The sequence below is a fragment of the Oncorhynchus mykiss genome, chromosome 32 (genome assembly GCF_013265735.2).
Source record: "Oncorhynchus mykiss isolate Arlee chromosome 32, USDA_OmykA_1.1, whole genome shotgun sequence".
NCBI lineage: Eukaryota > Metazoa > Chordata > Actinopteri > Salmoniformes > Salmonidae > Oncorhynchus > Oncorhynchus mykiss.
Window position 1 is genome coordinate 27,526,130 of NC_050572.1, and position 25,973 is coordinate 27,552,102.

At 41.1% G+C, this 25,973-nt stretch overlaps 1 protein-coding gene and 1 long non-coding RNA gene across 5 annotated transcripts in view; one reads left to right on the forward strand and one right to left on the reverse strand.

Moving 5' to 3' along the window:
• The window catches only part of LOC110489416 (KH domain-containing, RNA-binding, signal transduction-associated protein 3-like), a 153,176-nt gene that overhangs the window by 26,141 nt on the left and 101,062 nt on the right, over window positions 1–25,973 (reverse strand). For 2 of the 4 annotated variants that reach the window (XM_036971447.1, XM_036971446.1), the window contains exons 5-6: window positions 22,170–22,312; window positions 21,052–21,238 (exon numbers count right to left, since the gene is read on the reverse strand). In XM_036971447.1, coding sequence (XP_036827342.1) covers window positions 21,052–21,238; window positions 22,170–22,312 — 330 coding nt within the window. The remainder of the gene's footprint in view (window positions 1–21,051; window positions 21,239–22,169; window positions 22,313–25,973) is intronic. The other 2 variants (XM_036971449.1, XM_036971448.1) reach the window with 1 other exon arrangement.
• LOC118946492 lies at window positions 9,822–10,180 on the forward strand. The gene is made up of 2 exons (XR_005041346.1): window positions 9,822–9,958; window positions 10,131–10,180. It is a non-coding gene; the product is annotated as an uncharacterized LOC118946492 (long non-coding RNA).

Here is a 25,973-nt window from a genome sequence, read left to right on the forward strand (position 1 = left end):
GTTGTGTTTCGGAGGACACATGGCTTTCGACCTTCGTCTCTCCCGAGCCCGTACGGGAGTTGTAGCGATGAGACAAGATAGTAACTACAAACAATTGGATACCACAAAAAGGGGGTAAAATTTAAAAATTACAAATATTGGTACATTTCATTGCCCTTATGCCTAAAAAAATGCAATATAGACAAAAACAAATAACAATGAAATTAAATATCCATATAAATATATATTAATGTAATTTTCCCCCATTAAAAACACTCTTACATATCTGTCTAGGTTGGAGCTGCTGTTGTTACAATATAATACATAATTTTAATTCTGAACTGGAATAAACGGATTGATCATGTCAAACAGATATATAACAGAACACACACAGGCTTTTTGATAGTGCAACCCTAAGTAACAGTACATATGAAAAATGATCAGGGCTGTTGTACATCTTACATCTTACTTCAATTATTGTTGAAATAAAGTCTAGGTTGGAGCTGTTGCTGTTAAAATACAATGCATATGTTGTAGTTTGAACTGGAATAAACTGATTGATGTAGACCAGAAAACATACAGCAGTCTATTCTGGGCTCTGTTTTTGACAGTACAACACTGAGGTCGTGCTCATCCTTCAAATTGTTTCTATACCTGTTTTTTTTTAAAGTATGTCAGAGTTGAGAACCCTGACTCGCATAGGTATGTGGTGCCAAACTGGACCAGAACATCATCTGCTTTCTCAGTCAGGCAGGAGACCGCTTCCTGCTGTAGATGAACAACCCAGAACTGTGTGAATGTGTTTGCCTCAAAAAGCATCTTGCTCCAATCAGTTTATTCCAGTTCAGAATTACAATTGTATTTTAACAGCAACAGTTCCAACCTAGACTAGTTTTCAACAATAATTTCTACAGTAAGATGTACAGTACACCTGATCATTTTTCATCTTCATCTGTACTGTTACTAGGGTTGCCCTATCAGTAGCTAGTTTGCTTTGGCGAATGTTAGCTATTTGCTGTGTACAAGGCCAGGGGATTGTTTGAAAGAGAAACTCACATCTACTACTATGAGAGTTAGTTAGTACTCCCTTATTTCTGCTGATTGTCACCTGTTATAAAATGACAACAATGCCCTGCTAGCTGACGTACTCTTCAAATGTCGAAGCACTGTTCCCAGAATGCTTCATTCTGCCCTGTTCTGAAATAACTCCCTGGGGTTTACCATTATATTCATTTGTTCTGCATACCTGCATACCTATAACATGATGCTGCCACCACTATGCTTGAAAATATGGAGAGTGGTACTCAGTAATGTGTTGTATTGCATTTGCCCCAAACATAACACTTTGTACTCAGGACAAAAAGTGAATTGCTTTACCACATTTTTGCAGTATTACTTTAATACCTTGTTGCCAACAGGATGCATGTTTTGGAATATATTTATTCTATACAGGCTTCCTTATTTACACTCTGTCAATCAGGTTAATATTGTGGTGTAAATACGATGTTGTGTTGTTGATCCATCCTCAGTTTTCTCCTATCACAACCATTAAACTCTGTAACTGTGTTGGCTTGATTGTGAAATTCCTGAGCGGTTTCCTTCCTCTCCTTCCTCCCTTTCCTTCCTCTCACAACAAAATGTGGGAATAGCCATGGGGTGTGAATACTTTCTGATGGCACGTCTATTAATATTAAATTGTAGAAAAATCTCAGCAAAATAGTAAAAAGTAAAACCATGTATCTGTGGCTGATCAAGTATGCATAGTGAGCCTCACTTATCAAATAAATTAGGCTCAGTTGAGTATGAAAAGCCAGAGGGAGATGATCGTAGATCGGAGGAGAGAAAATATATTTTTTGGGGTCTAGCGGAGGAGACAGTCAACCCAGAAATATAACTCATTTTCAAGCTGTCAATAAATAATAAAACAGTTGGAAATCTCCACAGCAATTGGATTCACTAATCCAGTTCACGAATCTATACAACTATTATTTGTATCTGAAATATATGCCTGCATGATGAACGACACAGAAAAGTTATTGTCCATATATTGTTTGATTAGTCAGCTGTGACAACATTGAGAAAACAAATACTGTGCAACATGCTTAATTAATGACTAGCATTTGGAGTATATTCACATAATGAATAACATTGTGGAATCATCACTTTCTCTGTCAGACACAATAATAAGGTCAATGCTGGTGATTTCTCATGTTCTACTCTGTTGCATAGATCCATTTTTAAAGACATCCTCTCAGCATTACAAGACTAATCATATGTCCTGACCCCATGTAGTTGATAGTATCATGGCCTTGGTTATAATCTAATAGCTGGTTATGAGTGTAATGAGACAATATCGTTCTATAGAACAGAAGGCTGTACTACAAAGCCACGCTCTGGCTTCTCCATAAAACGTAGCACATCTCTCAGATAAATATACAACAAAAACATAGTTAGCTCTGCAAGGAAGGTGCAGGGGATCAAGCAGACCATTACAAAAGAGCCCTCACAAAGGCCCACAAGGTACTGATGGACCCCAGACAGCCTCTTTACCAGGTGTTTGAGCTACACCTCGCGTGCAACGTTATAGGGCACCAGGGCACAAAAAGAATAGAGCCAGGCAATATTTTGTCTCAGTGGCTTCTGAATGTTAAAAACCAGCAGGCTGGTACAGGTGACATTGTACTTGACTGAGTGTGTTTATCTTTATGATGTATATGGTGTACAGATGAATCATTGATCTGTCACGCGTAGCACCCTTTCTACCTGCGTTTATTGTCAGTATAAGTCTACGCTTGACGATGTATTTTTATACACTGAGTGTATTAAACATTAAAAACACCTGCTCTTTCTATGACATAGACTGACCAGGTGACTTACAGGTAAGTTATGATCCCTTATTGAGGTCTCTTGTTAAATCCACTTCAATCAGTGTCGATGAAGGGGAGGAGACAGGTTAAAGACAGATTTTTAAGCCTTGAGACATGGATTGTGTAACATTCAGAGGGTGAATGGGCAAGACAAAATATTGAAGTGCCTTTGAACTGGGCATGGTAGTAGGTGCCAGGTGCACCGGTTTGTGTCAAGAACTGCAATGCTGCTGGGTTTTTCATGCTCAACAGTTTCCCGTGTGTATCAAGAACTGTCCACCAACCAAAGGACATACAGTTAACTTGACACAACCGTGGGATGCATTGGAATCAACATGGGCCAGCATCCCTGTGGAACCCTTTCCACACCTTGTAGAGTCCATGCCTCAACAAATTGTTCTGAAGGAAAACTCATCTCAATATTAGGAAGGTGTTCTTAACGTTTTTTACACTCAGTGTATATGCACTGTGCTGCAAACAAGATTTCCCCACAGGATAAAAAAACCCATTATCTTCTCTTTAACATAACCATGGAGGAAGTCAAATGGAAGCATTCAGAGCAAACGATAGATTGTCAACCATAAATGTATTTGAAGGCTACTGTCCCTTACCATGTAATGGAGATGTAATTCCTCTCTCAGACCCATCACTGTTGACTTGATCAGGGTGCTGCCTTTCCTAATTTCAGTGTTATTACTGTGTGATGTTCAGTGCCACTTTAAATCCACATTAGAGCCTAACAATGCCATGTTACTGTCGTTTAACTTACCAGCTCCACTCTAAGTGAGTTAGGGGAGAACTTAACCCAGAACATGACTGTTTTACTAATTATGTTTGCAGGTTAACAACATTTTTTTTTTTACTAAGCATGTTTGCAGGTTAACAACATATTTTCAAATCAAATCAAATCTAATTGTATTGATCACACGCATATATTTAGCAGATGTTATTGCGGGTGTAGCGAAATGGTTGTGTTCCTAGCTCCAACAGTGCAGCAGTATCTAACAATTCACAACAACGCACACAAATCTAACAGTAAAATAATGGAATTAATTCATATATAAATGTTAGGACAAGCAATGTCGGAGTGGCACTGCCTAAAATACAGTATAAGCAAAGTTGCTTAGGAGCTAGCAGCAGAGCTGCCACGTATGTCGACGCCATCTTTCAATTGCTTTTATTATGTTAGCTAGACTTTTCTTTAGAAAGATGAGCCTTTGGGAAATTCTAACAACTTTTCAATCAGAAACTTGACTGCGATAGGTAATGCCTTTGTTTCGCCTCTTGCAAAGCACTGATAGCACAGCTCAGTAACTAGCAGTATGAATGAAATGGTTTGGAGGGATAAATCAGGACACACACACACAGCACTTATACAATATGGCTACATTTCCAAGTTTAAACAGGATTAGCATGTCAGAAAGGGATGGATGGAGAGAGGGGAGCAGACAGACGAGAAAGAGAAAGGGAGCAGAAGAGAGAGGAAAGAGAGAGAGAAAGAGAAGAGAGAGAAAGAAAGAGAGGGCAAAGAGAACAGAGAGAGAGAGAGAGAGAGAGCAGACGGGAAAAAGCAAATAGAGCAGAGAGAGAGAGACAGAGAGAGGAAAGAGACAGCTCCTAAGTGAGTCTTTCATTTGTATGCCAGAGGAGAGCATGAGATGCGTGTTGTTAAAAGATAAGGGCTGCCCTCAGAGGCCATAGAGACTAACAGAGGCTCTGGCACTGCATGTTTCAACAACAGTATCACAGATGCTTTACTGTGCTCTACAATATACCCGGTGGATCAGAGGAACAGATACAGAGGGATGCTGCTGAAATACAAAGGGGAGGTTTGGAGTTTCACACCGCCATAGCATCTCTATGTGAGTTAGACGTTATACAACCATCATCATCATTGTCATTTCAAATGGTATTCATATGCTGTTTTTAACCTATATTTACACACAAACAAAGTACATGTCATTGTTAAATTATACGGTACAGATGAAGGATCTTAAGTTGATCATCCTGTTGCAGGAAATGTAAAATGTGCCGTGCATTTGAGGTTTAAAAAATACCTATGAAGTTATTATTTTCAGACTTGATTTTCCCTTTTTTTTATTTATATTTTTATTTCACCTTTATTTAACCAGGTGGGCTAGTTGAGAACAAGTTCTCATTTGCAACTGCGACCTGGCCAAGATAAAGCATAGCAGTATGAGCAGACAACACAGAGTTACACATGGAGTAAACAATTAACAAGTCAATAACACAGTAGAAAACAAAGGGGGAGTCTATATACAATGTGTGCAAAAGGCGAGGTAGGCGAATAATTACAATTTTGCAGATTAACACTGGAGTGATAAATGATCAGATGGTCATGTACAGGTAGAGATATTGGTGTGCAAAAGCAGAAAAGTAAATAAATAAAAACAGTATGGGGATGAGGTAGGTGAAAATGGGTGGGCTATTTACCAATAGACTATGTACAGCTGCAGCGATCGGTTAGCTGCTCAGATAGCTGATGTTTGAAGTTGGTGAGGGAGATAAAAGTCTCCAACTTCAGCGATTTTTGCAATTCGTTCCAGTCACAGGCAGCAGAGTACTGGAACGAAAGGCGGCCAAATGAGGTGTTGGCTTTAGGGATGATCAGTGAGATACACCTGCTGGAGCGCGTGCTACGGATGGGTGTTGCCATCGTGACCAGTGAGCGGAGCTTTACCTAGCATGGACTTGTAGATGACCTGGAGCCAGTGGGTCTGGCGACGAATATGTAGCGAGGGCCAGCCGACTAGAGCATACAAGTCGCAGTGGTGGGTGGTATAAGGTGCTTTAGTGACAAAACGGATGGCACTGTGATAGACTGCATCCAGTTTGCTGAGTAGAGTGTTGGAAGCCATTTTGTAGATGACATCGCCGAAGTCGAGGATCGGTAGGATAGTCAGTTTTACTAGGGTAAGCTTGGCGGCGTGAGTGAAGGAGGCTTTGTTGCGGAATAGAAAGCCGACTCTTGATTTGATTTTCGATTGGAGATGTTTGATATGAGTCTGGAAGGAGAGTTTGCAGTCTAGCCAGACACCTAGGTACTTATAGATGTCCACATATTCTAGGTCGGAACCATCCAGGGTGGTGATGCTAGGCGGGCATGCGGGTGCAGGCAGCGATCGGTTGAAAAGCATGCATTTGGTTTTACTGGCGTTTAAGAGCAGTCGGAGGCCACGGAAGGAGTGTTGTATGGCATTGAAGCTTGTTTGGAGGTTAGATAGCACAGTGTCCAATGACGGGCCGAAAGTATATAGAATGGTGTCGTCTGCGTAGAGGTGGATCAGGGAATCGCCCGCAGCAAGAGCAACATCATTGATGTATACAGAGAAAAGAGTCGGCCCGAGAATTGAACCCTGTGGCACCCCCATAGAGACTGCCAGAGGACCGGACAGCATGCCCTCCGATTTGACACACTGAACTCTGTCTGCAAAGTAATTGGTGAACCAGGCAAGGCAGTCATCCGAAAAACCGAGGCTACTGAGTCTGCCGATAAGAATATGGTGATTGACAGAGTCGAAAGCCTTGGCAAGGTCGATGAAGACGGCTGCACAGTACTGTCTTTTATCGATGGCGGTTATAATATCGTTTAGTACCTTGAGTGTGGCTGAGGTGCACCCGTGACCGGCTCGGAAACCAGATTGCACAGCGGAGAAGGTACAGTGGGATTCGAGATGGTCAGTGACCTGTTTGTTGACTTGGCTTTCGAAGACCTTAGATAGGCAGGGCAGGATGGATATAGGTCTGTAACAGTTTGGGTCCAGGGTGTCTCCCCCTTTGAAGAGGGGGATGACTGCGGCAGCTTTCCAATCCTTGGGGATCTCAGACGATATGAAAGAGAGGTTGAACAGGCTGGTAATAGGGGTTGCGACAATGGTGGCGGATAGTTTCAGAAATAGAGGGTCCAGATTGTCAAGCCCAGCTGATTTGTACGGGTCCAGGTTTTGTAGCTCTTTCAGAACATCTGCTATCTGGATTTGGGTAAAGGAGAACCTGGAGAGGCTTGGGCGAGGAGCAGCGGGGGGGGCGGGGCTGTTGGCCGAGGTTGAAGTAGCCAGGCGGAAGGCATGGCCAGCCGTTGAGAAATGCTTATTGAAGTTTTCGATAATCATGGATTTATCGGTGGTGACCGTGTTACCTAGCCTCAGTGCAGTGGGCAGCTGGGAGGAGGTGCTCTTGTTCTCCATTGACTTCACAGTGTAACACAGTAAGAAACATGTCTATGAATTATAATCCACATAATAATTCAATGTATTGTTGCTGCAGGATTATTTTCCTGCTGTAGCAAACTGGCTCAAATTAAGATCCTACATCTGTATGAACAAGTTTTCCTCATGGTCATTATATCACAGCCATCTGTTTCTTAGCAGAAATGTCTACATTTGAAATCTGTTTTTGGTGTACCGTGTAAGGAAGTGTTCCCAATACCCTATAATGACATTATTTTCAAATGTATTAAAAATACTCAGTACTTTGATGAAGCACCTTTAGCAGCGATTACAGCGGAGTATTCTTGGGTATGACACTACAAGCTTGGCACACCTGTATTTGGGGAGTTTCTCCCATTCTTCTCTGCAGATCCTCTCAAGCTCTGTCAGGTTGGATGGGGAGTGTCGCTACACAGGTCGCTATTTTCAGGTCTCTCCAGAAATGTTCGATCGGGTTCAAGTCCGGGCTCTGGCTGGGTCACTCAAGGACATTCAGAGACTTGTCCCGAAGCCTTGGCTGTGTGCTTAGGGTTGTTGTCCTGTTGGAAGGTGAACCTTCGCCCCAAAAGTCCTGAGCACTCTGGAGCAGGTTTTCATCAAGGACCTCTTTGGACTTTGCTCCGTTCATCTTTCTCTCGATCCCGACTAGTCTCTCAGTCCCTGCCGCAGAAAAAAAATCCCCACAGGATGATGCTGCCACCACCATGCTTCACCGTAGGGACGGTGCCAGGTTTCCTCCAGACGTGACGCTTGGCATTCAGGCCAAAGAGTTCAATCTTGGTTTCATCAGACTAGAGAATCTTGTTTCTCATGGTCTGAGAGTCTTTAGGCTGTCACGTGCCATTTACTGAGGAGCCATGAAGGCCTGATTGGTGGAGCACTGAAGAGATGGTTGTCCTTCTGGAAGGTTCTTCCATCTCCACAGAGGAACTCTGGAGCTCTGTTAGAGTGACCATTGGGTTCTTGGTCACCTCCCTGACCAAGGCCCTTCAACCCAGATTGCTCAGTTTGGCAGAGCAGCCGCTCTATGAAGAGTCTTGGTGGTTCCAAACTTCTTTTATTTAAGAGTGATGGAGGCCAAGGAGGTCTAAGGAGCTCGATGGACAATTCCTTCGACTTCACGGCGTGGATATTTCTCTGACATGCACTGTCAACTGTGGGACCTTATATAGTCAGGTCTGTGCCTTTCCAAATCATGTTCAATCAATAGATTTTACCACAGGTGGACTCCAATCAAGTTGTAGAAACAACTCAAGGATGATCAAAGGAAACAAGATGCAACTAAGCTCAATTTCGAGTCTCATAGCAAAGGGTCTGAATACTTACCTTATGTAAATTAGGTATTTCTGTTTCTATATTTTTTATATATTTGCAGAAATTTCTAAAAAACTGTTTTCACTTTGTCATTATGGGGTATTATGTGTAGATTGATGTGGAAAATAAAATATTTAATCCATTTTAGAATAAGGGTGTAACGTAACAAAATGTGGAAAAAGTCAAGGGGTTCGGATACTTTCCAAATGCACTGTATGTTTGTATTGTATGTAACTTGTAGATATACACATTATACCGCATTCAGAAGCATTAGACTGTTGTCAGCTACAATTTAACACCTGTCTTCTCTTTACGGTGTCAGCAGGAAGCGTGTAGCTCACACACACACACACACACACACACACACACACACACACACACACACACTGCGCTGCTCCTCATCACCAAAGGGATCATGTTGTTCTTTAATATGGGATGAATTTTACCAGATGTGTTTTTTAGCCATGCTGTGAGTTGCATGGTGCCTTCAGAAAATATTCATACCCCTTGACTGTGGAAGAAAATGTGTATTACTTTTAAATAAATAAGTATTCAACCCCCTTAGTAAATACAAGTTAGTATTACCTTTCAGGGTGTCTCTAAGAGCTTTGCAAACATGGATTGTACAATATTTGTCCATTATTCTTACAAAAAAATCTTCAAGTTTGTTATTGGTCATTGCTAAATAGCCATTTTCAAGTCTTGCCATATATTTTCAAGTCGATTTAAGCAGTGCTTAATTTGTAAATCGGGAGGTGCTGGAAGAAAAACTGAGTGCGAGAAGGTGACCTGCCAGAATTATCCACCCCCCCCCCCCCCCCCCCCTTCGCGTGAACTCGTATGTACTCAATTCTTCATCGCTGCAACATGCTTGAACTCGCATGCACTCAATTCTTCATTGCTGCGACTTGCTTGCTAGTTGAGATTTCTGTTCACGTTAGGCTGCGTTTCATTTTATTTTTCATGTCGGTTTGATCTCGGGGAGGCACTAGTAATGTCTGCATTTTTCGGTTTGATTATTTGTTTCAAGTGTATTAGTCTATAAATAAATCTCTTTGCCAAAATTCGCCATCTTATTCGACTAGTAGTTGTTCTGAAATGTTTATTGCTTGCATACCAAAATCCCCCCCCCCCCCCCTTCTATCTTGGGACTGCAAGGCCTGGCACACTTCTGAATCATTTTGGTAGCTCATGTTGACCAGTAGTGTGTGCCACAGAAATTATTTGACTGTAGCCACAAAGTTAACTAAATTAGAAAGGGGGGGAGGATTTCGGGCAAGGCTATTCTCTTGCCTGCTGAAATTCTTCCCCTCTTCTATCTTGGGACTGCAAGGCCTGTTGTCTTTAATATTTTTTTTACAATGGAATAATAAAGTATTTGAAATGCTATACTGTTAGTAATCTCTATATTGTAATCAATAAAGTGTTTCAAAAGGCTGTACTTGTATTAACATATATGTTCAGATCATTCCTGAGAGAGAAGGGGTGTAGTATCTCCAGATGAGTGTGTGGTACCCTTCCTCACCATGCCAACAAGATGTTACTTCTTGTGGGGTCTTTGCCTTGAAAGTAAGTATGAGAGTACAAGTAATGCACAATTAACCTACTGAAAGTATACTGACGAAAAGGCAAAACAGAACTGTCAAATTATATTATAGCTGTGTCGTTGTATAGTTGCGATTATAATGTGTAACATAATTTTGCTGGGGAAACTGAAATGCCCATCACATTATTTCCCCAGTTTGCTGAATGTGTTCTGAAGGAGGAGTCGATTGTCTTTTCAAATACGGACAAAGATGTTAACTTCATGAGAGAAGAAATAGCAGTTACTCTCCTCCAAAACACTGGTATGTTCAATTTCTAATTTAATATAATTGTAGATTTAAAAAACAACAACATTTATATGGATCTTTCAAGGTGATCTTTGATCCAACTTCTGACTAGATGGCCACTAAAACACATGCATTTAAACATTTGGTTACAAGAAACCTATACTATTCCCTTATTCCCTGTTCCCTGTTTGCTCAGAAAAATACATGTAAAGATGTATAGACTACTTGACATTATGTTTTGCTGGATGACTTGAGCCAACTGTGCCACTTCTGTGGGGATGAGGATAATAATGAGGAAGACACTAACTGGGTAATTGCTTGTTCACTTCTAAAGGCATATTTTTACGAGTATGAATTTGTATAAGCTGTAACATTTCTATTGGTTGTGACCGCTGCCCACGATGGTTCCACCGGTCCTGTATGAAGACCGTCACATCATTGGAGGATTATGTCTGCGCTGCCTGTCAGGATGAGGTTAGGTTTGAGTCCCAGGCGACAGTATCACCTGGAAAATTTCCATAAAAAGTGGACTAAATATTCAGTCGAGCTGTTGCAGATTTCCAATTTGTTTATGTTATTTATTGTCATTTTATTTTTTATTTATTGTAATTTATGCAAAGATTTAAATTTGTATTTCCTGTTTAATGCTTGTTAACAAACGTAACTTTCTATGATGTTTTTGTGTTATTGTGTGATAATATTTGTATTATATTATCTTCTATTATTATATTTATTTTCTTAAACATTAGAACATTTTCTATCTTGCAGTACCAAAACTATCCAGAGGTGTGCCAGGCCTTGCAGTCCCAAGATAGAAGAGGGGGAGTATTTCGGCAGGCAAGAAAATAGCCTTGCCCCCCCAGCACAACACTGGAAAGCATGAGAAAAATTACCTTTGAAATAAAGCAATGCATGCATATCATCACATTTGCGTAGGGGCATAGAGCAGTAGTGTAGAGGCACTTACAGAAGTTGCACACATGAGGGAAAAAATGTGTGTAGGTTGGTCCGGGAAATTTTGGGCCTTTTATTAACGCATTTCTTGCAATTCTACATCATTTCGCATGACTGGAGACTCTGGCATAATCATTTTTTTTATGACGCATTCAAGACAACTGGGAAATCGGGAAAAAACAAGCTCCAACTGGGAAGATTTGTTTTGGACGGTCATCCAACTTAGAATTCCAAGTGGGGAACTCTGGACTCGTTCCAGAACTCCGACTTTCTGACCTGAACATCACTGACGTCATGATTCAACCAATTTTTTTGTCCAAGTTCCCAGTTGTCTTGAAAGCACCATAATACCTCACAAATGATTGAAATGACAGGCTACTTTGACACAGACAAACTGAGAAACTGAGTTCAATGAAAATGACCTTGTCTTGAATCCATCAATAGCCTATGCCTAGGTGTGTGGAGACATATTTTATGGTACAATATGAGGAGTAAATTATAGTCCTTAAAATGCTTTTCAGTTTCACTGACTCACCCAATGATGCGCAGCTCACATGCTGGTGATGGAATATGAGGTCGTGCCAAAAGCCTCTCTATCTCTCTCTCTCTCTTGTTTTACTTTGTAAAACAATATTTGGAAGAGAAGTTGATCAAATATTTTGGTAGCCTACAGCTGACAGATTAGAGTCTTCTCTTTTCAGCAGGAGCCATTTGCTTTCCATCATGTGTTTTCCCGAGATTATAAACTAATTGAAATATTGCGAAAGGCACGTTTTGTTTGGATGGTGTTTGTTTACGGACATATTTGCTGCACGTTCCAGACTGTAGGCTATGCCTTGTTATTGAGCTACACTCCACAGCTAGTCTAAAAGAAGCTATTTATACTCTGTGGCTAAATTTTTGCCTTTCTCATGGTGTAGTAGGTTATTCTGAATGATGTCCTTCCTTTCTGAACAGACAGCAGTAACTCTATAACTTTGGCAAATTTATTTCGATTCATCAGGCATGCCGCAGCTCCTCCAGAACCCTTTGCGTGCCTCTATAAAGAAATACATGATAAAGTGCAGTGCTGGAGAGATGCGAGTTGCAGGCTCATGTCTGTCAGAGCAGAGAGAAGGGGAGAGATCATAGTGAGCAAATCTAATTTTAGTTATGTGAGAGATACGGGGGGCGGGGCTGGAGAATTAACGCAGTGACAACTCAAATTAACTTTGATCGCTTTTATTAGAATTTTTACATTGCAAATAGTGACAATTATTTTTCATGCCACTGAGAGGCACCGGATCCGGCCAAATAGGTTCCGAAACGAAACAGTCCAAAACGGAGATGTGCCGGATTCTGTTCCTGGCAGGATTCGACTCAAATTAAGCACAATTTTTACGTGAAAACTGTATCTAGGCCACTCAGGAACATTCAATGTCATCTTGGTAAGCAACTCCAGTGTATATTTGGCCTTGTGTTTTAGGTAATTGTCCTGCTGAAAGGTGAACTTCTCTCCTAGTGTCTGTTGGAAAGAAGATTGAACCATGTTTTCCTCTAGGATTCTTATCCTAAAAAACTCTCTAGTCCTTGCCGATGACAAGCATACCCACACATGATGCGGCCACCACCATGCTTGAAAATATGAAGTGATGTGTTGTGTTGGATTTGCCCCAAACATAACGCTTTGTATTCCAGACAGAAAGTTCATTTTTAAGTGTTACTTAAGTGCCTTGTTACAAAAAGGATGCATGTTTTGGAATATTTTTCATTCTGTAAAGGCTTCCTTCTTTTCACTCCGTCATTTATGTTAGTACTGTGGAGTAATACTAACATAAATGTTATCTCTTATGAAAGCAATTCAACTCGGTATCTATTTTAAAGTTACCATTGGCCTCATGGTAAAATCCTGGACAGTTTCCTTCATCTACGGCAACTGAGTTAGGAAGGACGCCTGTATCTTTGTAGTGACTGGGTGTATTGTGGAACAGGTCGAGAGCTTCAAGTTCCTCGATGGCACGACAACACCTCTTCCCCCTCGGTAACCTGAAAAGATTTGGCTTGGGCCCTCAGACAGCTTCACCATTGAGAGCATCTTGACTGGCTGATCACTGCTTGGTATGGTAACTGTTTGACATCCGGCAGCAAGGTGCTACAGAGGGTAGTGCACACGGCCCAGTACATCACTAGGGCCGAGCTCCCTGCCATCCAGGAACTCTAAACCAGGCGGCGTCAGAGGAACGACCCAAAAATATCAAAGACTCCAGTCACCCAAGTCATAGACTGTTCTCTCTGATAGCGCATGGCAAGCGGTACCAATGAACCAAGTCTGGAACCAACAGGACCTTGAACAGCTTCTATCCCCAAGCCTTACAACTGTTAAATAGTTAGTTAAATAGTAAACCAATAGCTACCCGGAATATCCTCATTGACATTTTTGCACTAATCTCTTTTGACTCATCACATGCTGTTACTGTTAATTATCTACCCCGTTGCCTAGTCACTTTACATAACCTATATGTACAGATCTACCTCATCTACCTCGTACCCCTGCACATCGACTTGAAACTGGTACCTTGTGTATATAGCCAAGTTACCATTGTGTATTTATTCCTTGTGTTATTATTATATATGTTTTTCTTTCTACTATTTCTCTTTAAAAAAATGTCATTGCTGGAAAGGCCCGTTAGTAAACGTTTCACTGCTAGTCTACATCTGCTGTTTACCGAAGCAAGTGACAAATACAATTTGATGCTTACAGGGACATTCAACGTCTGCTGTTTTTAATACGTGCCCTTCTTTTCGAACCATTGGAAAACCTCCCTGGTTTTTGTGCAGTGGAGTGTATTCTTGGATGCCAAGAGAAAGCAGGCTTCTCCCCCCAAAAATCCTATAAAAAATATAATTTATCTTTTGTCTCTCTGTGCGTCTCTCTGTGTTTCAAAATGTTCCTTCAATTCGCAAGAGGCTGAATGTATCTCAACGGAGTCGGAGTCAGCCACCGAAGGAGCAAAACAGTGCCCCTCACACACACACACACACACACACACACACACACACACACACACACACACACACACACACACACACACACACACACACACACACACACACACACACACACACACACACACACACACACACTCATACACATACACATAAATCAGTACCATGGACAGCCACATAATATTTAGCTTATTTTGATTTGACTAAATTGTTTTTGGAATCTTTTAGTTGTCACTGTTTTAGGCTAAGCAATCGGTGATTTAATGATGAAATGTTGAAATGGTGCTGGAATAGTGGAGGCAGCTCCTGTTTTCTTCGCCACTTGCGATAACGCTGAGGTGTTCTAAATCAGTAGTTGTTTAGTTAGTTCAAAAAGGTTGGAAACATTAACTTGCTTGACCATGCTGTAGGTCAGTTTGTTACATGCAATATGCTTTGTGGACTCCACCGGACAGATGTTGCTCTCCGGTTTTGTGATGAAACAAAGGTGTGGTTGAATTTAGTCTTCTTATTGTCTTGGCCTCAGACCTATATACTGTATCACGGTGGCATGGCATATGAACTAACAGGTTATAGAGCAAACAACACAATTATAAAAACACATAGGTTGTACAATTGCTTTTTTTCCCTGTCTTGGCTTCCCCAGTGATTTTACCCATGCACCGCTAGTGTCCTTGTGCTTGAATCTGTGCTTGAAATTCACTGCTCGACTGAGGAACCTTACAGATAATTCTATGTGTGAGGTACAGAGATAGTGTAGTCATTTTAAAATCATGTTAAACAATATTATTGCACACAGAGTGAGTCCATGCAACTTATTATGTGACTTGATAAGCACATTTTTATTCCTGAACTTATTTAAGCTTGCAATAACAAAAGGGTTGAATACTGATTGACATGAATACCTTTTTATTTACATGTATTTATTTGTAAACATTTCTAAAAACATAACTCCACTTTGACATTGTGGGGTATCGTGTGTAGATGAATGACACACAATCTCAATTGAATCCATTTTAAATTCAGGCTGTAACACAACAACATGTGGAAAAAGTCAAGGGGTGTAAATACTTACTGAAGGCTCTGAATGTGTTCTTCTGCTTAACATGAGACACTACTAAAGTCCCAAATAGCCCCTATCCCAAATGTAGTGCGCCATTTTGTGGACCCATAGGAATGCAAACACTATCTGCTCTCAGATGGAACTCATGTGTTTAAGTTCGAGGCCTGTGATGTGACTGAGGCCTGCACCATAGATTATGGACAGGAAATAAACGCTAACTCATGAAGACGGTATGAGATATGAGCTTGTAGCTGTATTTCCGTCACCAGGCATCAACCCTGGGAATGACTTCACTGTCACTACGGTTTAACAAGAAAGCTCTCCACTCTCTGTCTCTGTCTCTCCCTTCACTTCAACGTCTCCTTACACCACATAAACCCTTCACTGTCCGTCCCCTCACATTCTTCATCTACACCTTTCTCGTTATCAGTCCAAATTGAAATGACAAGTGTTTCTGATTCCTGGTGAATGGTAAGAAATTGGTAGCAGGCAGAATAATCACAATCGTATTACTGTTAATTCCTTTCCAATGAGCTGACAGGCAGGTCGGGAACAGGTTCCTGATGGCCTTGTGAGCGTGGGTGTGTGTGCGTGCACGAGTGTGTTTGTGTAGGTGCGTGTGTATGTGTGTGGCATATGAAATATATGGAATGAGATTTCGATGCAATTACTTTATTGTGTAATCAGCCTCAGACTGCAAGGCAAATAATATCATTTATAATTTAGTTTTATACTAATTAGATTCCCCAATAATCTGATATCACTATTTGCTGTTCTTATCGAATCACTGATATAAGATAGAGGGAATGATTCAGCATAGTAAAGCCACTGAATTCTGAAAGTAATTGAATCACCAAAACAAAAACATTGTAACTCCAGAATGCTCCATACAGTACGTCAGGGTTCCCCAATAGGTGACCCACGGGGAAAAATGTGTGCCTTTATTTTCTTAGTAAAAAAAATATACAATTGAAGTCAGAAGTTTACATACACCTTAGCCAAATACATTTAAATTCAGTTTTTCACAATTCCTGACATTTAATCCTAGTAAAAATGCCCGGTCAGTTAGGATCACCACTTTATTTTAAGAATGTGAAATGTCAGAATAATAGTAGAGAGAATGATTTCTTTCCATTTGTATTACTTTCATCACATTCCCAGTGGGTCAGAAGTTTACATACACTCAATTAGTATTTGATAGCATTGCCTTTCAGGTTATGTCGATATAGGACTCGTTTTACTGTGGATATAGATTATTTTGTACCTGTTTCTTTGCTGTTGTTCTGGAATTGATTTGCACTCTTCGCACCAAAGTATGTTCATCTCTAGGAGACAGAACGCGTCTCCTTCCTGAGCAGTATGATGGCTGCGTGGTCTCATACTTGCGTACTATTGTTTGTACAGATGAAGGTGGTACCTTCAGGCATTTGGAAATTGCTCCCAAGGATGAACCAGACTTGTGGAGGTCTACATTTATTTTTCTGAAGTCTTGGCTGATTTCTTCTGATTTTCCCATGATGTCTGAAGCTGGAGACTCATATCTCCATCCCTAACTTTAAGCACCAGCTGTCAGAGCAGCTCACAGATCACTGCACCTGTACATAGCCCATCTGTAAATAGCCCATCCAACTACCTCATCCCCCAATACTGTTATTTATTTTACTCCTTTGCACCCCATTATCTCTGCTTGCACACTCATCTTCTGCACATCTATCACTCCAGTGTTTAATTGCTATATTGTAATTATTTCACCACTCTGGCCTATTTATTGCTTCACCTCCTTTATCCTACTTATCCTATCCTGTATTTTTGACTGTATGTTTGTTTATTCCATCTGTAACTCTGTGTTGTTGTTTGTGTCGCACTGCTTTGCTTTATCTTGGCCAGGTCGCAGATGTAAATGATAACTTGTTCTCAACTAGCTTACCTGGTTAAATAAAGGTCAAATATATATTTTTTTGAATGTTAAGCAAAGAGGCACTGAGTTTGAAGGTAGTCCTTGAAATACATCCACAGGTACACCTCCTACTGAGTCAAATGATGTCAATTAGCCTATCAGAAGCTTCTAAAGACATGACATAATATTCTGGAATTTTACAAGCTGTTTAAAGGCACAGTCAACTTAGTGTATGTAAACTTCTGACCCACTGGAATTGTGATACAGTGAATTATAAATTGTCTGTAAACAATTGTTGGAAAAAGTACTTGTGTCATGCACAAAGTAGATGTTCTAACCGACTTGCCAAAACTATAGTTTGATAAAGAAAATAAATTTGTGGAGTGGTTGAAAAAGTAGTTTTAATGACCCCAACCTAAGTGTATGTAAACTTCTGATTTCAAATGTACATTTCATTTTTTCCTTTTTTCTAAGTGATTTTAATTTGGGAAATCTGTTATCAAGTATTCCCATGCATAAATAGTAGGTATATAATGGTTCAAATGTTTTAGATAGGAGGGCATCGGTCCATTCAGAAAATACCTATAATCTTTCCTGACTGAATCGATTCGTCCTCTCCCTCAGCCTATCAAACTGTATGCATGTAACTGCATATGACATTGTCATAACAACTGTGTGCAGAGTGTGGGAGACGCAGCTGCTCGCACCAACGAGAGGTAGGTCTACCCTATCCTTGATCTAATACTGGTAGGCTACATCTACGTGCCACCTTCAGCATTCAGATGTTTGTAAAATAGCTTTCGCAATGATAAATCAAAGGCTTTATTAACCAAAGTAATTTGCTGGGTCATTGTTACCAAACGCTCTGTAGGAAATTGTGTTTAACTGGCAGAGCTGTGTCGGCTACCTGAGTGGACACATCTCACATCTTGCTTATTGCACATTTAACTGCTGATTGGGGCTTTCGATTGGCAGATTCACTATGCAAAATATTTTTGGTAGTTCTGCTTTAAACAGTGAGTGCATTTGGTAATTTTTACATTAACAGGGTCATGGTGTACTTTCATAAAAAGAACCACAATCATTTTTGCCAGATGCACTGGTCAGAATGAGAGAAGAGAGTAGCTCTCTTTTCCTTCAAATTACAAACAATCAAAACCATTCGCTTTTGAGACGGCTTTGAAATCCAAAGCTGTGTTATATCACTTGGCTTTGAATGTAATAGCTAATTTCTAAAGATAAATATTGACATATAACTAGCTCAATACATGTTCACCTGCCACATGACAAGTTAATCAGTGGATGATGAGGACCAGATAAAAAGTGGGGGACAAAAACAAATTGCCCCCCCTAATTTGATAGTGGTGGATGCTTAGTCTACCCTATGGCTCACCTCACCTCACCACGCACATGCACATGCACGCGCACACACACACACACACACACACACACACACACACACACACACACACACACACACACACACACACACACACACACACACACACACACAGTGCCCCTCAGCTCAGAGAAGTCAGCTCAGACAGATCCAGCACCTGAGCTCCACCACCATCAGATATTCATTCAGAATGGAAAATGAACGTGTTCATGCAACAACTGTCAGTGCATTGAATCATATCTCAACAAAACCGAATCTCATCGATTCATACCACTAATCATATCGTACCAAATCGTTTTAAACTAGAAGTATCATTCCTGGTAAGGAGAGGTAAACATGCCTAATACACAGAGAGGTATATTGAGTCACTGATGTGATCTTCCTGTCTGGGTTGGCGCCCCCCCCCCCCCCCCCCCCCCTTGGGTTGTGCCGTGGCGGAGATCTTTGTGGGCTATACTCGGCCTTGTCTCAGGATGGTAAGTTGGTGGTTGAAGATATCCCTCTAGTGGTGTGGGGGCTGTGCTTTGGCAAAGTGGGTGGGGTTATATCCTTCCTGTTTGGCCCTGTCCGGGGGTGTCCTCGGATGGGGCCACAGTGTCTCCTGACCCCTCCTGTCTCAGCCTCCAGTATTTATGCTGCAGTAGTTTATGTGTCGGGGGGCTAGGGTCAGTTTGTTATATCTGGAGTACTTCTCCTGTCCTATTCGGTGTCCTGTGTGAATTTAAGTGTGCTCTCTCTAATTCTCTCTTTCTCTCTTTCTTTCTCTCTCTCGGAGGACCTGAGCCCTAGGACTATGCCTCAGGACTACCTGGCATGATGACTCCTTGCTGTCCCCAGTCCACCTGGCCATGCTGCTGCTCCAGTATCAACTGTTCTGCCTGCAGCTATGGAACCCTGACCTGTTCACCAGACGTGCTACCTGTCCCAGACCTGCTGTTTTCAACTCTCTAGAGACAGCAGGAGCGGTAGAGATACTCTTAATGATCGGCTATGAAAAGCCAACTGACATTTTCTCCTGAGGTGCTGACTTGCTGCACCCTCGACAACTACTGTGATTATTATTATTTGACCATGCTGGTCATTTATGAACATTTGAACATCTTGGCCATGTTCTGTTATAATCTCCACCCGGCACAGCCAGAAGAGGACTGGCCACCCCACATAGCCTGGTTCCTCTCTAGGTTTCTTCCTAGGTTTTTGCCTTTTCTAGGGAGTTTTTCCTAGCCACCGTGCTTCTACACCTGCATTGCTTGCTGTTTGGGGTTTTAGGCTGGGTTTCTGTACAACACTTTGAGATATCAGCTGATGTACGGAGGGCTATATAAATGAATTTGATTTGATTTATATGTGATCGTATCACAATGTAATCAAGGTTTGAAATTATTCTGTCAAATACTACATCTGCTTGGGCTTCTTGAGGTCAGTGTGCAGTGTACAAATTATGTATTAATATCTCCCGCCCCCCTAACCATCCGCTCAAGAAAAAATCAGCCCGTGGCTGAATGTAATTAGAGACCCCTGCAGTAGGTGATATATTGTAATGTTAACTTCTCTAAAACATGCAGGATAAACAAAACATGGCTTCAAGCCCTTGGGCTGAGCCAGACTGTCTGTAGACAAGGTGAAAGCTGGAAGAATGAGACAGGAAGTATGAGCAAGAAATACATCTCCTCCTCAGCAGTCATTTCATAGAAAACTACTAGAGTCTATTTGTTAGCATCGCTCAATGACAACAACAACAAAACAGTAGGTGTGTGTATTACCAACACTCTCAGACGATGGAGAGTAGTGGAGCTCATTCAGTCTGTAATTCACAGCGATATGGTGAAGATTGATCATCAGCCAGATGTCTGTGGTGCTCTCCCTCCCAGATCCCCAGGTGTGCGTGTGTGTTTATCTGTGTGTGTGTGTGTGTGTGTGTGCGTGCGTGTGTCTGGGGAGCCAGTTTACAACTGTGACAATGATGTCAAGCAGCTGGTTCAGTCGTGGCTCTCTACCATTTGTTCTCTACGACCTCCACCCATTCTAACTGCAGACCTCCATATAAACCTGTCAGATGTGGTTAGCTATGGTCTGGCAGGAAACTCATCCAACAGAGGCAACCTACTCTCCTCCTCTCATCCTCTCCTCCCCCTCCTCTGCTCCTCCCCTCCCCCTTCTATTCTACCGTACCCCTCTCTGCTAAATATGCTGGGTTGGTGCAGCATCTCTGAGGACCTGCTGTGACAGTAAGGTGGGAGGTAGAAGGAAGGAGGGAGTCCTCCTTGGCATGTGTACAAAGGGGTCTGACTCTGGGTTTAATATACAGTGTCTCTGCCAGCTGTTCATATTTCAACAGGGCTCCCTCCAGACAGGACAGGTAAACTAGCATACCATAACAGCTACCAGTGAAATCCCCTCTCAGTTTGGATATTACCAAGAGGACACCTGTATACAGACACAATGTGTGTGTATATGTGTGTGTGTGCGTCCGTGCATGTACCAGCGTACATATATGAAAACACATGTCCTTCTTATTGTGTAAATACTCACATATTCCCCATATGTGTCCTGTGCTAAGGGTGGTGGTGGTCTGTACCCCGCGGACGGGGGAGCCCCTCGTGCTCTTGGTGCTGGCACGCCCCTCCCTCGGGCGGATGGCACCCGGCTGGGGGGTGCCCCTCTCGGAGCTGCTCCACGGGGGACAGCTACGTGGGGAGGGGGCACACCTCCTCGACTCCTACCACAGGACAAGCAGGGGACAATTGTAAGCTTCGTCTCAAATGGCACCCTATTCCCTATATAGTCTAATGTTTTTGACCACAGCCCTATTGCTTAAGTGGACCAAGAGACTGTCACCAAGATACCTATGCAATTCAGACATATACTGAATTAAACAATCACATTATTGTTAGTGAATATGTGTTTTTTATATCTGACTTACTGTAAACCTCACTGCCTGCAGGACTTTCTTCTTATCTCACTCATATTAGGCATGCTAAATGCTAATTACTGTCTGATTTAAAACAGATCCAATTATATTCCCTCTCAGAGCAATACAAACATCTCTTCATCTCATTGAGAAAGCTTTTACAAACACAAGCAACAAACATACTCTGCATTTCATTTGAAAGTCTAAGAGCCACGCAACATGCATAATATGAACTATTCTAATGGCAATGACTATTTCAGTATTATTTTAAGTTATCTGGGGAGTTACATCTTAAAGAGAGTCCAGCAGGACAGTTACATACAAAAAACCATTAGAATTTCAATAGTTCTCAACTTTGTATTGTGTATCGTTTGGGCCGGATAGTGTATTTTCCCCCCATTAGTATTACAAAGCAGAGTTTTGAATTGAATGTATTAAAACACAGACACTTATGTATGCTCTGTAATTCTGTCATTCATTTTAGTTATGGTAATAAGTGAATTGAAGGAATTTCAGGCTGTGGAAATGAGTCCTAGTCTAAGAATACTCTCCCATTTGGAATAGCATCTCTGGAATGGGGTCTATGTATCTGTCTATGAAAATCAGGATATTGCTTCATGTGTCCATCAACATCACACTAACCCCTACCCCAGACCAAACACAAAAGTGAATACATACACCAACACACATGCATGAATGCACACACACACACCCACACACCCAGGTTGGCTGTAGGTACCTGATGGGTCCTGGGGCAGGTGTCCCTCTACCCCGTGCTGCAGGCAGCTTGCCCCTCACCGCTGGCACCTTGGCATCCTCTGAGCCACCATTCAGGTATGTCAGCTCCTGCAGCTGCGCCTGTCGGATCTCATCATTGTAATCCTGCACACACACACACACACACACCCACACACACCCTTTTAATTACAGCGTATTAAATTACGTCCTTTATCTCCAGGGTTACAGCCCTGTAGGAATGTCTAATTAATGTACTTTACAGTGCTGCTGTGACCAACCGGTGTGTGTGTGTGTGTGTGTGTGTGTGTGTGTGTGTGTGTGTGTGTGTGTGTGTGTGTGTGTGTGTGTGTGTGTGTGTGTGTGTGTGTGTGTGTGTGTGTGTGTGTGTGTGTGTGTGTGTGTGTGTGTGTGTGATGTGTGTGTGTGATGTTGCCGTGACCGCTGCTCCTCAGGCAGAGCAACACACTCCTGATCCCCCGTTGATAAAACCCAGGAACCCCATTTGTTTTTTTATCGTCACACATTGTCATCTCTCTGTGTGTGTGTGTCTTTATCGTCAAACACAGTCGTCTTCGCCGCTCAATGGAACGTAGCAATTAATATGGAAATCAGCGTTTAATCATACTGCCATGGAGACGATTGTCTTCTGTCTCCTCCATATCAACACATCACTGTGTATTTGTGAGGGAAATTAAAAGACATATTTAATGACCGGAAATAAATCAGCATTGCTCAGAATGAGACTGGAAGGATCACACAGAATAGCATGGGATGGAGAGATCCTACTATCCTTCCATAATAATAGCATGGGATGGAGAGATCCTGCTATCCTTCCATAATAATAGCATGGGATGGAGAGATCCTACTATCCTTCCATAATAATAGCATGGGATGGAGAGATCCTGCTATCCTTCCATAATAATAACATGGGATGTAGAGATCCTACTATCCTTCCATAATAATAGCATGGGATGGAGAGATCCTACTATCCCTCCATAATAATAACATGGGATGTAGAGATCCTACTATCCCTCCATAATAATAACATGGGATGTAGAGATCCTACTATCCTTCCATAATAACATGGGATGTAGAGATCCTACTATTCTTCCATAATAATAACATGGGATGGAGAGATCCTACTATCCCTCCATAATAATAGCATGGGATGGAGAGATCCTACTATTCTTCCATAATAATAGCATGGGATGGAGAGATCCTACTATCGTTCCATAATAACATGGGATGAAGAGATCCTACTATCCTTCCATAATAATAACATGGGATGTAGAGATCCTACTATCCTTCCATAATAATAGCATGGGATGTAGAGATCCTACTATCCTTCCATAATAACATGGGGTGTAGAGATCCTACTATCCTTCCATAATAACATGGGATGTAGAGATCCTGCTATCCTTCCATAATAATAGCATGGGATGTAGAGATCCTACTTTCCTTCCATAATAATAACATGGGATGTAGAGATCCTACTATACTTCCATAATAATAACATGGGACGGAGAGATCCTACTATTCTTCCATAATAATAACATGGGATGGAGAGATCCTACTATCCTTCCATAATAATAACATGGGATGTAGAGATCCTACTATCCTTCCATAATAATAACATGGGATGTAGAGATCCTACTATCCTTCCATAATAATAACATGGGATGGAGAGATCCTACTATCCTTCCATAATAATAGCATGGGATGTAGAGATCCTACTATCCCTCCATAATAATAACATGGGATGTAGAGATCCTACTATCCCTCCATAATAATAACATGGGATGTAGAGATCCTACTATCCTTCCATAATAATAGCATGGGATGTAGAGATCCTACTATCCTTCCATAATAACATGGGGTGTAGAGATCCTACTATCCTTCCATAATAACATGGGATGTAGAGATCCTGCTATCCTTCCGTAATAATAGCATGGGATGTAGAGATCCTACTTTCCTTCCATAATAATAACATGGGATGTAGAGATCCTACTATACTTCCATAATAATAACATGGGACGGAGAGATCCTACTATTCTTCCATAATAATAACATGGGATGTAGAGATCCTACTATCCTTCCATAATAATAACATGGGATGGAGAGATCCTACTATCCTTCCATAATAATAACATGGGATGTAGAGATCCTACTATACTTCCATAATAATAACATGGGACGGAGAGATCCTACTATCCTTCCATAATAATAACATGGGATGTAGAGATCCTACTATCCTTCCATAATAATAGCATGGGATGTAGAGATCCTACTTTCCTTCCATAATAATAACATGGGATGTAGAGATCCTACTATACTTCCATAATAATAACATGGGACGGAGAGATCCTACTATCCTTCCATAATAATAACATGGGATGTAGAGATCCTACTATCCTTCCATAATAATAACATGGGATGTAGAGATCCTACTATCCTTCCATAATAATAACATGGGATGGAGAGATCCTACTATCCTTCCATAATAATAGCATGGGATGTAGATATCCTACTATCCCTCCATAATAATAACATGGGATGTAGAGATCCTACTATCCCTCCATAATAATAACATGGGATGTAGAGATCCTACTATCCTTCCATTATAATAACATGGGATGTAGAGATCCTACTATCCTTCCATAATAATAGCATGGGATGTAGAGATCCTACTATCCCTCCATAATAATAACATGGGATGTAGAGATCCTACTATACCTCCATAATAATAACATGGGATGTAGAGATCCTACTATCCCTCCATAATAACATGGGATGTAGAGATCCTACTATCATTCCATAATAACATGGGATTTAAAGATCCTACTATCCTTCCATAATAACATGGGATGTAGAGATCCTACTATCCTTCCATAATAATAACATGGGATGTAGAGATCCTACTATCCTTCCATAATAATAACATGGGATGTAGAGATCCTACTATCCTTCCATAATAATAACATGGGATGTAGAGATCCTACTATCCTTCCATAATAATAACATGGGATTTAGAGATCCTACTATCCTTCCATAATAATAACATGGGATGTAGAGATCTTGCTATCCTTCCATAATAATAACATGGGATGGAGAGATCCTACTATCCTTCCATAATAATAACATGGGATGTAGAGATCTTATTATCCTTCCATAATAATAACATGGGATGTAGAGATCTTGCTATCCTTCCATAATAATAACATGGGATGTAGAGATCCTACTATCCTTCCATAATAATAACATGGGATGTAGAGATCCTACTATCCTTCCATAATAATAACATGGGATTTAGAGATCCTACTATCCTTCCATAATAATAACATGGGATGTAGAGATCCTACTATCCCTCCATAATAATAACATGGGATTTAGAGATCCTACTATCCTTCCATAATAATAACATGGGATGTAGAGATCCTACTATCCCTCCATAATAATAACATGGGATGTAGAGATCCTACTATCCTTCCATAATAATAACATGGGATGTAGAGATCTTGCTATCCTTCCATTTTAATAACATGGGATTTAGAGATCCTACTATCCTTCCATAATAATAACATGGGATGTAGAGATCCTACTATCCCTCCATAATAATAACATGGGATGTAGAGATCCTACTATCCCTCCATAATAATAACATGGGATGTAGAGATCCTACTATCCTTCCATAATAATAACATGGGATGTAGAGATCCTACTATCCTTCCATAATAATAGCATGGGATGTAGAGATCCTACTATCCCTCCATAATAATAACATGGGATGTAGAGATCCTACTATCCC